The following is a 15,952-nucleotide window of genomic DNA, read 5'->3' as shown; positions in this document are numbered from 1 at the left end:
TCTTTCACATAACCCCACAGAAAGAAATCGCACGGGGTTAAGTCGGGAGAGCGTGGAGGCCATGACATGAATTGCTGATCATGATCTCCACCACGACCGATCCATCGGTTTTCCAATCTCCTGTTTAAGAAATGCCGAACATCATGAAGGAAGTGCGGTGGAGCACCATCCTGTTGAAAGATGAAGTCGGCGCTGTCGGTCTCAAGTTGTGCCATGAGCCAATTTTCCAGCATGTCCAGATACACGTGTCCTGTAACATTTTTTTCGCAGAAGAAAAAGGGGCCGTAAACTTTAAACCGTGAGATTGCACAAAACACATTAACTTTTGGTGAATTGCGTGAGGATTGTCTACCGCCCAGATTCGCACATTGTGTCTGTTCACTTCACCATTAAGAAAAAATGTTGCTTCATCACTGAAAACAAGTTTCCCACTGAACGCATCCTCTTCCATGAGCTATTGCAACCGCGCCGAAAATTCAAAGCGTTTGACTTTGTCATCGGGTGTCAGGGCTTGTAGCAATTGTAAACGGTAAGGCTTCTGCTTTAGCCTTTTCCGTAAGGTTTTCCAAACCGTCGGCTGTGGTACGTTTAGCGCCCTGCTTGCTTTATTCGTCGACTTCCGCGGGCTATGTGTGAAACTTGCCCGCACGCGTTCAACCGTTTCTTCGCTCACTGCTGGCAGACCCGTTGATTTCCCCTTACAGAGGCATCCAGAAGCTTTAAACTGCGCATACCATCGCCGAATGGAGTTAGCAGTTGGTGGATCTTTGTTGAGCTTCGTCCTGAAGTGTCGTTGCACTGTTATGACTGACTGATGTGAGTGCATTTCAAACACGACATATGCTTTCTCGTCTCCTGTCGCCATTTTGTCTCACTGCGCTCTCGAGCGCTCTGGCGGCAGAAACCTGAAGTGCGGCTTCAGCCGAACAAAACTTTGAGTTTTTCTACGTATCTGTAGTGTGTCGTGACCATATGTCAATGAATGGAGCTACAGTGAATTTATGAAATCGCTTCAATCATTTGTAATAGCCCTGTACATACCTACACACACACTCATGCAAACACAACTTGCACACACATCTACAGTCTCGGATACCTGAAACCACACTGTGAGCAGCAGCACCAGTGCCTGATGGGAGTGGCAACTGGGTGGGGGTAAGGAGGAGGCTGGGGCGAGGAGGGGGAGGGATAGTATGCTGAGGCTGGCGGACAGTGAAGTGCTGCAGTTTAGATAAAAGGTAGGGGGGAGGGGGGGAGTAGCAGAAAGGAGAGAAATAAAAAGAAATTAAAAGATTGGGTGTGGTGGTGAAATGATGGCTGTGTAGTGCTGGAATGGGAACAGGGAGGGGGGCTTAGGAGCTTAGCTTGTAAATCGCATGACTGGTTTCACAGGTAGTCTTGCCTTTGATGGGATACGTGATGTTTGTGACCGGACTGGAGTAGGTGGTAGTAGGAGGATGTATGGGACAGGTCTTGCATCTAGGTCTATTATAGGGGTGTGAGCCATGAGGTAAGGAATTGGGAGTAGGGGTTGTGTAAGAATGGACGAGTATATTGTGAAAGTTCGGTGGACGGCGGAATACCACTGTAGGAGGGGTGAGAAGGATAGTGGGCAGGATATTTCTCATTTCAGGGCACAACGAGAGGTAATTGAAACCCTGGCGGAGAATGTAATTCAGTTGCTCCAGTCCCAAATGGTACCGAGTTACGTAGGGAATGCTCCTCTGTGGCCGGACTGTGAGACTTTGGGAGGTGGTGGGAGACTGGAAAGATAAGGCATGGGAGACGTGTTTTTGTACAAGGTAGGGAGGATAATTACGGTCAGTGAAGGCTTCAGTGAGATGCTCAGTAAATTTTGAGGGGGACTGCTCATCACTGCAGATGTGACGACCACGGGTGGCTAGGCTGTACGGAAGGGACTTCTTGGTATGGAATGGGTGGCAGCTGTCGAAGTGGAGGTATTGCTGGTGGTTAGTAGGTTTGATATAGGCAGAGCTACTAATGTAGCCTTGTGAGGTGGAGGTCAATGTCTAGGAAGGTGGCTTGTTGGGTTGAGTAGGACCAGGTGAATCAAATGGGGGAGAAGTTGTTGAGTTTCTGGAGGAATATGAATAAGGTGTCCTCACCTTCAGTGCAGATAGCAAAGTTGTCATCAGTGAATCTGAACCAGGTGAGGGATTTAGGAGTCTGTGTTTTTAGGAAGGGTTGTTTTTAGGAAGGGTTCCTCTAGATGGCCCATGAATAGTTTGGCATAGGATGGTGCCATGCGGGTGTCAATAGCTGTACCCCCAATTTGTTTGTAGGTAATGCCTTCAAAGGAGAAGTAATTGTGGGTGAGGATGTAGTTGGTCATTGCGACTAGGAAGGAGGTTGTTGGTTTGGAATCCATAGGGTGTCTAGATAGGTAGTGTTCAATAGCAGTAAGACCATGGGCATTAGGAATGTTAGTGTACCGGGAGGTGGCATCAACAGTGACGAGCAGGGCACTGTGTGGTAAAGGGACAGGAACTGTGGAGAGTCGGTGGAGGAAATGGTTGGTATCTTTTATATGGGATTGGGCCACAGTAACTGGCCACAATGGGTTGTCCTGTAGCAACTTTCCTTCTCTAATATACAGAATTAGATATTCCAAATTTATTTCACTGTAGACGATTGTGATATGGCTCCTAGTTTCAACCACCACTTGAGCAGCAAAATTATAGATTATTTATGTGATTATGTAACAGAAAATCACCTAAAATTGCTCAACTGTGGAAAGGCACCTTGACTGCATGAGACATCTAAAGATTTTAGAGAGGTTATGTAAAAGAACTTGCTTCCCTTGTAGCAGTAGTAGTTTATCATAGGTGACAGCGACAATGAAGGGTATCTGGCGATTGGAAAAAAGTGCAGATCATTCTCTTTATTCAGGAGCAGTGGACAGATGCCCAAAATTAAGGCCTATATTGCTGAAAAACCATTTGCTATAGAATTATGGGAACGAAAATTTCCTCTATAAAAATCAATTTTGTGATTGGATTCTGAAATTCCTTGCAGGTGGAACTCAGCATGTTGTTCACAGTGGAACAAAATGGACTGGTATAAAGGTAATTTTATGAATATCCTAAAGAAGTTGGATAGGGCTATTCCTGTTTATGATATATGGTAGAACATCACTAATCCAGTCCCTAAGAGATCAGGACCATAGTCCTAATGCAGAAGAGGTCAGATTATCAGACGAACATGTTATTGGCCCATAACATCACATTGCAGTGCAGTACAACTTTCATTTCCAACTGGGTGTACTGTCTGCAATATTGTTCCATGTTAAAACAGTAACAAAACAAAATGTCTATACTCTAAAACGTTTTACACAAACATGTAATGTACAGTTGTGCCTGTACCGTAAAATAAGATTGTGTTACGGTGGATGAAAGTTTAACAACTGCTCGTACCTTATTATGGTACTGCATTGAGAAACAGCTGATTTGCACTTAACTGTTACAAACATGAGAAATTGCACAGTAAAAAATGTTTTCTTCTTAAGCAGGATGAAAACAGTGTGTAATGTTCATTTTGCTGCAATGTAGCACCATTTTTTACTTCACAAAATGTTTATCGGCATAGACTTACAGCTTTCTTTATTGCATTGAAGGGCATTTTTAGCATAAATACGATACAGTTTGCAAATCCCTCAAAATCACTGGAGTTTCTGTGACTTGACCTTCATCACTTATTACATGGGCTGTTTCATCTTTATTTTCTTTCCTTTTTGGCTACAGTTTGTGCCAAGATCTTTCAACTGTTGATGCCAGAAATTAGATACATCTTTTATATTTATTGATGCCAGAAATTAGATACGTCTTTTATATTTATTGATTTTATTGCCTGAAACAAGCTGTTGCCTTCTTGTGCCCTCTCTAAAGTTGATCCAGTGTATTTTCCAAGATATTGCATTTTCAGTCACTTGACGACCCCATGGTCCTTGGGTTGGATCAGACATATTACATTGGCAGAAAGAAATAAAGCATTTATTTACATATATCAGGTTTATATTCAGATGGATGATGTGTCTCATTCTCGCATATCCATATGGCATGTTCAGGAAGTTTTTTACAGCAGGGATGAACTGGTCATCAAATCGTTCCTTAAAGAGGCTGGATACCATTCGTGTTGACTTTTGGTTACAATAATGTACAGGTAGTGATGCCATATTGATGTTTTCGAATGCCCTTGGCCCCCCCCCCCCCCCCCCTGCCGATCACAGTAGTTTACTACCTGTTACAGATAATTTTGTGATTTTGTGTAACAAGAGTTCCTGTAGGAAGCTGTTTGTAGTTCAAGCCAGACTTACCATTAGTTAAAGCCAGACTATCCAGTGTTGTACAGTTGATCGCATATCATCTTAAGTTCTTCAACTAAGTTTTCAAATTTCAGAATAAATGCGTTGGTAACTGTTTCGTGAGCAGACAGCTCTTCACTGTAAATAATTACATTTCGAATGCCACGTCATTTTGTCCACTGATGTAGCGATCCTTCGCTTTCTGTAGATTTCATGTTCTAGTCTCCATCTAACTTTTGATACAAAATCAGTGCCTTTTCTTTTATGATTAGTCCAGATAATGGAGTTCCTTTTCTTCTCTCCTGCTCAAACCTGTCTGGAATTTCACTTTTAGGTTTCTTCCAAATCTTGTGCATTTTCAGCCATTTCTCATCATAAGTCGTCATTGTATGACTTCAAAGAGTTTTCCTGTTTTTTCTCCAGTCTTTAAAAGTTATGCCCCCCCCCCCCACCACCACCACAACTCACTTGCAACATTTTGAAGATTCCTTTTTCTAACCTTTCAAACACTTTGTTTCTCAGCTACAGACAACGTAACATGTTTACGTTTAGTTGATGCCATAATTTAGTTTTACACACATAAATATGTAAGATGAACAGTGACACTAATTTACAAGAGCGAAAGAAACTGGTAGACCTACCTAATATTGTGTGGAGGCCCTGCGAGCATGCAGAAGTGCTGCAAAACGATGTGGCATGGACTCGACTATTGTCCGAAGTAGTGATGGAGGAAACTAACAACATGAATCCAGCAGGGCTGTCCATAAATCCGTAAGAGTATGAGGGGGTGGAGATCTCTCCTGAACAGCACTTTGCAAGGCATCCCAGATGTGCTCAATAGTGTTCATGTGTGGGGAGTTTGATGGCCAGCTGAAGTGTTTAAACTCAGAAGAGTGTTCCTGGAGCCACTCTGTAGCAATTTCGGAAATGTGGGATGTCACATTATTGTGCTGAAACTGCCCAAGTCTGTTGAAATGCACAATGGACACGAATGAATGCAGGTGATCGGACAGGATCATGCAGGGTCCACGGAATCATGAGGTTGTCTCCATACCCGTACACATCCATCCGTTGGATACAATTTGAAACGAGACTCACCTGGCCAGGCAGCATGTTTCCACTCATCAGCAGTCCCATATCAGTGTTGCCGGGTCCAGGTAAGGCATAGAACTTTGTGTCATGCAGTCATCAAGAGTACACAAGTGGGCGTTCGGCTCCGAAAGCCCATATTGATGATGTTTTGTCGAATGGTTTGCACAATGACACTTTTTGATGGCCCCATATTGAAATCTGCAGCAATTTGCAGAAGGGCTGCACTTCTGTTGCGTTGAACAATTCTCTTCTGTCGTCGTTGGTCCCATTCTTGCAGGTTCTTTTTCCAGCAGCAGTGAAATCGGAGATTTGATGTTTTATTGGATTCCTGATATTCATGGTACACTCCTGAAATGGTCATACGGGAAAATCCCAACTTAATCCCCACCTTGCAGATGCTGTGTCTCATTGCTCGTGTGCCGACTGTAACACCATGTCCAAACTCCTTATATCTTGATAACCTGCCATAGTAGCAGCAGTAACCAATCTAACAACTGCACCAGGCATTTGTTGTCTTATATAGGCATTGCCGACCGCAGCGCCATATTCTGCCGGTTTAAGTACCTTTGTATTTGAATAAGCATGCCTATACCAGTTTCTTGCCGCTTTAGTGTATAAAACAAACACATACAGAGAAACATTGATTAAGTTAGGAAAATGTTATTTGATACTAAAACTGATTGAGCAATTGCACCTGTCAGGGGTCAACTGCCTTGTGATCCATATTGCAGATGATGAGTTATTGTTGAGTCCAAACAAACACCGGGATTGGGATGGTCAGACTAAGTGAGATGTCAGACCACCCGTAGTCAGATTAGCAAGGTTCTCATGTATATTGATGAACTAGTGCATAATGCTAACTCCATGAGGCTATTCGTGTATGTTGCTGTTATCTCTAGGGTCAGTGTACCATATTGCACATGTGTAGGTGAAGAAACCCAAAACTGTTAGATCACACTGTTGGCAATTAATTACTGAAAATTGCAACTACTGTAAAATCTGTGAGAGTAACCATATGGAGCAACCCAAATTGGAATTACTGCATAAGGCAGTTCGTAAGAAAAGCAGATGCTAGACAGAAATTTATTGCGAGAATCTTAAAGAAGTTTAATTCATTCATGAAAGAAGTGACTTATAAAACACCTGAGAAGTATTATAGTTTTTGGAATCAGTCTGCGACCTAAGTGGGTTCATAAAAGAAACAGAGAAGATCCAACAAAGACACACATTTCGTCAAGTTGTTGTTTAGCCTGGGCAAGAGTGTTACAGAGTTGGTCAATGAAGTTCAGTGGCAGACTGTACAAGAGAGGCATTGTACAGTATGAAAAGATTTACTGGTGAAATTCCAGGATCGTATATATATAGTGTTAGGTCGGTGTACAAGTTCATAGCATTTTTGTTTTGCGTTTTGGTATTCTGGTTGCTATGGGCTTACAAATATCGATCATCATTTTTTATTTGTAGTACACTATTGCTATTTGAGTTTACATATTGTCATTTGGAGAGTGTGTGGGTCCCTGGGCACTAGTAAATGGAGTGTCAAGTGGAGAAACTGTAACATTTTGGACACATTCTTCTGTTAGAGTTCAGTAGAGTGGTGGCAGCAGTGGAGGCAACCAGAAATATTTGTACCGCATGTGGGAATAATGCCACTGGGTCTGGCCATACTGATTTAGATATTCCGTGATTTCCCTAAATCGCTTCAGGCAAATCCCGGATGGTTTCTTTGAAAGGGCATGGTCGACTTCCTTCACCATCCTTCCCCTCATCGGATTGGACCGATGCCCTTGCTCTTTGGTCCCCTGCCCCAAATCAATCAAGATTCCAATGCCATTGGACAGAACATGGCCAGAAACTGTTTTTTTAGGAGCATCATTTTGACATCAGTGACTTTCCATATTGAGGAAGGCATTCAGAGTTTGATTGGATTGTATAATTGCATTAATCCACAATGGTCCATGTCAGTGTACTTGAGAACTGACGGAGGTGGTGATCTGTGACCATTCCACCATCGTGCAACATTTGCCTGCTGTGGGGAAGGTTCAAAGATGGGTGCGTGGGTACTACATTCTCTAAGCCAAAATAACAAAAATCAGTGAATGGTCGTATATGCTTCTTTGCTTGCTCATGAATAATGTTGACCATTTGTGTCCTGTGTGGTTACTGGTGACAAGAAATAGTGTCCTTATGCTAACCTAAGGAAATGAAAGCAATTGTTAAGTCCAAACAAAGCGGCAACTCCCTGTACGAAGACCTGCGCACATGCACAAAAGATAAAGTTATGAATCTGATGGAACGACTATGGTGTTGTTTGTTACGAATTGTTTACCTGGGGTGTAACCATTGCTGCTGATATTTGTCAAAAAGTGAGACATCTTGAAGATGCAATCCAATAACAGATAACACCTGCTTGCATTCTGCTAGACTGACAAAGAAAATGCTGTACAGGAGTTGCGTTGGGAAATCATTCCACACCCTCCTTATTCACCTGATCTTGCACCCTCAGATTTTCACTTTTCCACTCTGTATTGAACAACCTTCAAAGAAATTACTTTCCAGATGAAAATGCACTAGTCTCTGTTATGTGTATCTTTGGTCTTTATTAAACTAATAGGAAAAACGTTACGAACTTGTGCACCAACCTAATAGAAAGAACCGGAATATGTATTACTTCCTCTCATGGAATGTCTTGTGACATGCCTACAAAAGAAAATCAAACTAATTACACTTCAATTAAAGTAACTTTGTGATTGACAGATGCTGTGGTGGGAAGCACAGTGGTCACCTCTTAATTAACATGCCACATGCTCATGTGATCGACACGAAAAAGAAACCACTACCCTATGGACCTCCTCTCCTGGTCCCCACCCTCACCCCGCCACCACTTGGGACCTGCGTCTCGCAGCAAGGCACAGAAATGTCAGTCACCAAGTGATTTTAAATGAAGTATAGATCTTATACTTAGTATTGCTGACAGTCATTCTGACCATTCACTATTCACCAGATGGAAAAAAGAAGGGGGGGGGGGGGTAGTGGTACCAGAAGTACTATGTACCTTGCACTAGAAGTTGGGTTGTGGAGTGCGGATGTACAAGATAGAAATAAAAAGTGATCTATTGTGGTGTTTGATGTGCCAAAAAAGTAATCTACTGTGGTTTTTGATATGCCATTGCCACAGCACATTAAAATGAAGTGAAGTAGGACGGTAGAAACAGATGTTTCTAAAATTAAGCCTTTCACAGTAGTTTTTCTGTTAAATTTCAGATGCCAAAATCACATGCAGTCAGCATCATTGGAACTAATAAGGTTACGCAGAAACATTGTTTTGGAGCTGCATAAAGTATTCCTTTTATTCTTAGATATTTCCTTTTAAAATTTTATCACTGTTCTTTCTTCACATTGTGAACAGTTCATAGATTTATTTGTGTGTAAGAGTTTGGTCTATTAACAATATTGAATGAAGGTGGTGTGTGATTTCTTTAATTTCCAGCTTCTGTCATACATGGTGTGTATGGTACTAATATCCTCCATAGTATGAACAAACTGTAAAAAAACTTATTTTTGTCTTCTATATGATTTATTCATCAGTTACTTGCCAATTTTGTTGCCACAAATGTTAGTTACCCTAACAGTGGAAAGTCTGTTGCACCATCTACTTGTTATGTGTGTGTGAATTTTGTTTTAACTATTTGCATTTCATTTCTTGCCTGGATGTGCTGAAATACTTAGGAATTTTATTAAAGATGTGTCAGAGTAATTAATGAGCTGAAACTTAGTGTATCTTTTTATTTCTTTTATGAGATCTGAACATGCTCAACTAAAAATTAAACATGTGAGCAATGTAAAAATAAGTGTGCTGATACACTGTATTGAAAGACATTGTTGTAATTCAGTTGCCATGGATTTTCTCCAATTGACAACATGTTAAGATTTCATAATTTTACTGTCATAAACATCCGCTATGCTGGCCACACAACATGAAATAACTTTGTAGTGAAGCTGTCCACTGCATTTGATTTGCAAATACTAACGGTGAACTTTGGATTATGTTAAGTCTTTCTGTAAAGCAAATCAGCAACTACCATTGTTTCTCTTTTCTGACTTTGTTTGTTCATATCTGTTTCATAATATTCTTCAACTTACGAATAAAGTTATCTATTTGAATTTGGAAGTAGATGATTCTCACAGTCTGAGTTTGAATAGGGTAACTACGAACACCTCACTTCTGTAAAACCTATTTTCGGCTCGCAACTATTATGAGACTGTCTAATAAGGATAAATATAATGGAAAGGGAAATGTCTTAAAAGCAGTGTTATAGTACTAAAATAAAGCTTAGTGTAAGAGAAGCGGAGCAACCATGATAAATTTTTCTATAGTCTACTAAGACAGCTATAATCATTTAAAAATATTGTCTGGATCACTATTTCTTTTATTAATTCTTGCCAGTTTCTATGTGATTATCGGATCATTTTGATATCTGTGTTGCAAAATGCATCATTACTGACAAACTGCACCTTACACCACCTGATCTAAAAGCAATCTGCAAGTTAGATCGAAACTAGTAATCAATAAAAGAAATAGTCCAGTATCATTTTGTATGAACATTGAGGTATGGTTTCTGAGACATAGTGTAGTTATGAAGGACTAAAATAGTTGTTTTACTTAATATGCATTGATATGCAATCCAGAGAAGACTTGATTACAAATGTTATTTGATATGGTATACTGAATGTTGTCTAATTACTAGCCTTTCCATTGTTTTCATTTTTCATTCATCTCATAATATTGGTGTGCAGTTTATCCCAGATAAGCAAAATCAGTAAACTTGGAATCAAAGTTAAGAACAGAAATTTAACTTTGGAGGGAGGGAAGGGGGGGGGGGGGGGGGAGAAGAGTAGGTGTGTTTTTGGATATAATTTTTCGTTTAGGAGAAATACAAATATGTAAACCCTTTAAACTCTGGCAGTTTTCAAATTTTTCTATATGAAATCGCCGACCAAATTTATTTGATAATTAGATTGGTTATAAGGATTGTATGAAAGGAATGTAACAAGGAAACCAAAAACTGAATTGGAAGTCAAAAATCACATTCAGTGTTCTAAATACGGGAGAAACACATTGATAATTTTTCTGAGTGTGGTTTATCTTGAAGAAAAGTTCCGTACACAAGCTCACGAATATGGTTACAAAATTACTGGTGTGAGAAGTTACTGTTTGCACACTTTTACTGGGAGTGGAAGCTTGCGATTGGCTTGTAACACGTTGGCTGTTTAGACAACCCGCGACTCCTCCTGCCAGAGCAGCCAGCGTGTAACTTATAAAAGAAATGAACATGTAATGAATTAATGTGTCACAGAAATGACACAAAAGTTCGTGGCAGCGTGCTAGAAGGACCATCTCTTCACTCTTTTCTGTAAATAATATTAACAATCAGTAAGCACAACACAACAAACAGGTCAATGCTATATTCACAACAGCTACCTAATGGTATGCCGAACAGTGCTGTTACATAGCTAAGATTGGCAATGTGTATAAACATTCTGGAACACCCTGATATCAGGTGACTTCCAGCAATCACAGAGGACCCAAGTAAAAGTGTGACCAGTATATGTGCAAATGTGTGGGTGAGAGTTGAGAATGTGTAAAAATGAGACTCCCAATGTTCTAGAGCAACAGAAAAAGATTCAGTGGGAAGACTGTGATTTCAGACATATAAATAGCCCAGAAATTATATCCAGTGCAATAACAGCACATCCCATGGAATTGTTCAGAAAGAGCTGAATGCAGACATGTCACCTGCAGCTAGAGTGTTAATGTACTTGACAGAAAATCTTTCAGGAGTGCATGAAACTGTGGATAATACAGTGTTATACGTAATGTTACTGTTCACATTTAAAAGAACATTCTCTTGTACTGTGCCCAGCACTTGTTGGCAGTAATTTGAGTGTGGTGACAGGTTTTAAAGAATACCACTTTTTTCCATACAGAAAACATTACCACAAAGAAGCAGCTAATGAATGTTATGGTTCCTTTTAATTTTTTACCAAAATACCTGAGAAAATATGTTATTCATGTAAGTAGGGTTTATAGTTAAGAGGAGATTCTTTTTGTTCATAGCCTGACTGAAGTTCTCAGACAGAAATAAGATCTCCTATACATTTGCATCTCAGTGCAAACACTTTTAGTCTGGGCCATCTCTGTTTGCGTGTGTGTTTACTTATTGCTGCTTTTGTGTGCAAGTAATATGCTTATATTGGACTCTGTCTGTGTGTGTGTGTGTGTGTGTGTGTGTGTGTGTGTGTGTGTGTGTGTGTGAGTGAGTGAGTTCCTTCAAAATGTGTATTGCAGTATACAGTGCATAAACTAGAAACTAAAGGGACACTGTTGTCATACCAAAGCCAAGGCTGAAATGATGCCAGTATTATGAAAAGGATAAATAAGAGGAGATGTTGAGTCACAGAAAGGCCCAACAATAAAAAACTGCTATACATGTTAATGCAAGAGAAGTTTCCTAGTATTACAGTACTAGTATAATACTGCTTATCTCGATTGTAGTTTGTTCGTTTCACTAGTGCCCCATGTATTAGCATATTTATTACTACCACAACCTGTAACTATAGCTACATTTTGTTTACATAGATGGGAGCAAGTGTGACTGCGATGGACTTCGAACACTTGACGCCACTGGATATTGCTTTGAAAGATCGCCTTCCCTTCGTTGATCTAAGTCTTCGTAATCCATGTGAAGTATATGTATGGGGAAGCAATAGTAACTACACCCTGGGTACAGGAAATCAACAGAACAGGTCTATGCCAGAGCTCCTTGAAACTTTCCGTAAGCAGGACATCAGCATTAAACAGGTATGAGTTGTTTCATAAATTTGTCTCCAATTAAAAAAAAAAAGTGTTAATATGAAGTTTACTTTATTGAACTTGGCTATTGGTGACTGCTGATGTGTTGAAAATGTTCCATAATATTTGAAATGTTGTGTAGTAATAGAGATGACACACACACACAGAGGTTGTCCATAACTAAAGTTCCAGTTTGAGAATCTTGTAGAAGGAGAACCATCACCCAGAATGACGTCAAATTTGAAAGAATATTATTGACGCAGGGGGAAACGCCATGGAACAAATCTATTTTACCAACAGATGTTACTGTGAGTGTCTTAACATAAATGGTCTGGCTACAAATGACACATGAATCACAGTATGACAACCATGATCTGATTTGCACATTACACCGTGCATGACTGCAAAAGTGTAGCAGTCAACGGTTGAGGCACTGTTAGCCAGGTAAGCCCATGCACAACAGCAAAGGCCTACCGCATTGGAGGCGGAAAAATCGTTTTTTTTTTTTTGTTTTTTTTTTTTTTTTTTTTTTTTAAATTGCCCTGAGGTCAAAAACTACATATAAAGCAAAATGACACTGGTTTTTAACTATAATGGGGCCAAAAACAGCACAAAAATGAAAATTACATCAGTTTTTAATTGTAGTGAGATTGGTGCAACACACATTTAATGTGCTGTCCACCGTTTTCTGCCACAAGTTGAAATTGAGAAACAGCACGTTCCACAATAGATTGGAGTATCTCCAGGGTAACATTCCGAATGCATTGTGCAGTGCCTTCAATTCAGTTACGTTTGTAATTGGAACAGTGGTCACATATTTTAGGTAACACCACAGCCAGAAGTCATGTGGATTAAGATCAGGTGATCTGGACGACCAGGCTGTAGGGAAATGACATCTGATAATTCTAGCATTTGCGAAATACTTCTGCATCAGCCACACCATTGGCTGTACAACATGAAGAGGAACACTGTCTTGCATGAAAATGATCCTTGCCTCACGTCCATGCTGTTTAAGGGTTGGAAAGTAGTTGATGCGCAAAAGACTTGTAGAATTTACTAGTGATGGTACAGGGAACAGGACTCATATCCTCATAAGGCACTACAATAAACAGTGCCATCAACACTGCACCAAACAGTCACCTTCGCAGAATAAAGTGGTACTGGTTTATGTACTTGCAGATTTTCTGTTGCACTAATTCAGCAATTCCGGGCATTGATTGTCCTTGGAGATGGAAATGGGCTTTGCCTGTCCACAGAATGTTCCATGGCCACTCGTCGCCCACTTCCATGTGAGCAATAAATTCCAGAGTGAATGTTTGTCTTACTGGCAGGTCAGCATGGAGCAACTCCGGAACATGTGTGGTTTTGTGTGAATAGCAGTGCAAGATGTTTCGTAGGACTTTATGCAACGTGCTTGTAGGCATGTCCATTGTTTGGGCAAATCTCGATGCACTGGATATTAGATACCATTGCTTGACCCCTCCTGCAATGCTGTAGCCACATGTTGGCATATATCAAATCAAGTGCTTTCCTCCCTCTGCCACATTACGTTTCAAAAGAACCTTTTTTATCATTTTCTCCAAACCCATATCAGACATTGGACCAGTGCCTTTTTTCATACCCTTGAGTGTCCAGAACTTCTGCATTGCTGCTGGCACACAGTCACCATTCTTGTAAAAGGTCTTTATCAACAGTGCTTGATCCTTCATGGAGACAGTCATGTTGGACATCTCAGATGCAAACTGAGGAATAGTCATGTACCACCCATTTGTTTGTGTGCGTATTCTGACTTAATGTGCCATCTATTAGTAAAATATTTGTTAAATTGTTTTTTCGTCCATGATGTTCCGACCTGGGTCAATAATATGCTGTTCAAAATTGATCTAATTAAGGCCATCTGCATATATAACTTGTTATAAGAAAACTTTGCAAAACCTGAAGGGAAAGGAATATTTGAGTCGTTGAATAGTTAACAAAATGAATACTGTGTCATAGGAATACTATTCCAGTCTAAGAAATTTCTGTTGATGTAATGCAAAGAAAAAGTCTCGAACTGACAGCACACTTGAGTCAGGGTAAAAGTGTGCCAAAATCCAGTTATGAAGAAACTGCTTAAAGGGGGTGTTGTTAACATTGTTGTTGAACCAGACTTAAAGGGTGATTTGTTTTAAAATGGCATCACAGCCTTTTTGTGTGGTCTATTTTATCATTCTGTATGTGGTCAGCTCCACTCTTGTTTGAGGAATTTTAATGTGTTTTTACTCTGTTCTCAGTTCGTGGATATGTTTATATCTTTATAAAATAGTTGATATGGTAAGCAATTTTTTTTTATTATGGTGTCTTCTTCCTTCCAATTTCTGATAGGTTTCTTTAATTTCACTACCACTATTTAGTTTTCATCCTTTCCTTTTTCCCATGTTCACTTTTTTCTGCTATTTTGAATCAAATCTGCTCCTTTTTTAAATTCATGTTGCGCTACTTGGCAAATGTAAACAATATTGTGGCAACCATTCTTGTAGATGTTATGAAGTTTGTTATTCACCTACATTGTGAATTTTTATCAGTTGGAGGCTACTGAAATAGAAATATTCTGATACACCCCTTGTGGTGAACCAGATACATCCTGGCTGCCTTCCACTGTGAACTATTCAGTCTTGGAAAATGACAAATAATACTATTCATACATGTGAGTTGTTTCCAGACATACTTCAATGTAGAATCATCAGAATGGCATTTGATGCAAGTGAGATGTGATGTCCAGGTCACAACTTACCTCCACCATGTGTTCAGACTTACTGAAGATGAAGTGACACTTGCTTGGTAGTGATCAGAGAACTGCTAATGTTAAATCATGATGTTGCCTACTAGTACCATGGTAGTGTTACTTCCAGTTGTTTGCTATCCAGAAGTCACTTTTATAGCCAGCATTACGCCGTGGCTGGTTGTCACATTTCCAATTGGAATCCACAGTTGGTGTGTTAATTTGCCTGAGGGTTGTATTTTCAAAGAATTTAACAGTGCAGCCAATTAAGTTGAAGTCTGATTAAACAACATTTGCCATGTAGTTCCTGTGACTGATTCTGCTAGATTGTCGGAGCTGTACATCTACATCTATGTACATATTCCACAAGCTACCTTATGGTGCATGGCAGAGGTCCTGTTCCACTCACAAATAGGATAAGGGAAAAAATGACTGTCTGTATGAGCCCCAATTTCTTGTCTTGTCTTTGTGGCCCTTAAATGAAATGTACATTGATGGCAGTAGAATCATTCTGTAGATTTGGGTATCGATTCTCTAAATTATCTCAATAGCATTTTGTGAAAAAAATGCTGTCTTCCTTCCAGGGATTGCCATTTCGGTGCCCAGATCATCTTCATAATACAGCCTGCCTGTGAATTGCTTTGATGTCTTCCTTAAATCTGACTTGGAGCAGATCCCAAACACTCAAGCAGTACTCAAGAATAGGTCGTGTTAGCATGCTATATGTTCTCCTTTTAAAGATGAAGCATGGCTTCCCAAAATTCTCCCAATAAACCGAAGTAGACTATTTGCCTTCCCTACCACAATCCTCACATCGCTTTGCAATGCTAATATGTGGATATCTAATTGGTGTGACTGTCTCCGGCAGCACACTACGTATGCTGTATTTGAACATTATGGATTTTTTTCCTCCTCAGCTGCATTA

The 15,952-nt window shown here is 40.0% G+C and overlaps 1 protein-coding gene across 1 annotated transcript in view; it reads left to right on the top strand.

The window, feature by feature from the left end:
• Positions 1–15,952, top strand: part of LOC126457157 (inhibitor of Bruton tyrosine kinase) — a 128,483-nt gene that overhangs the window by 20,167 nt on the left and 92,364 nt on the right. Inside the window, exon 3 of the mRNA XM_050093235.1 lies at positions 12,054–12,275. Within this exon, the coding sequence (XP_049949192.1) occupies positions 12,054–12,275 (222 nt within the window). The remainder of the gene's footprint in view (positions 1–12,053; positions 12,276–15,952) is intronic.

Source organism: Schistocerca serialis, chromosome 2, assembly GCF_023864345.2.
Source record: "Schistocerca serialis cubense isolate TAMUIC-IGC-003099 chromosome 2, iqSchSeri2.2, whole genome shotgun sequence".
NCBI lineage: Eukaryota > Metazoa > Arthropoda > Insecta > Orthoptera > Acrididae > Schistocerca > Schistocerca serialis.
This window is presented reverse-complemented; position numbering and strand designations above follow the sequence as displayed.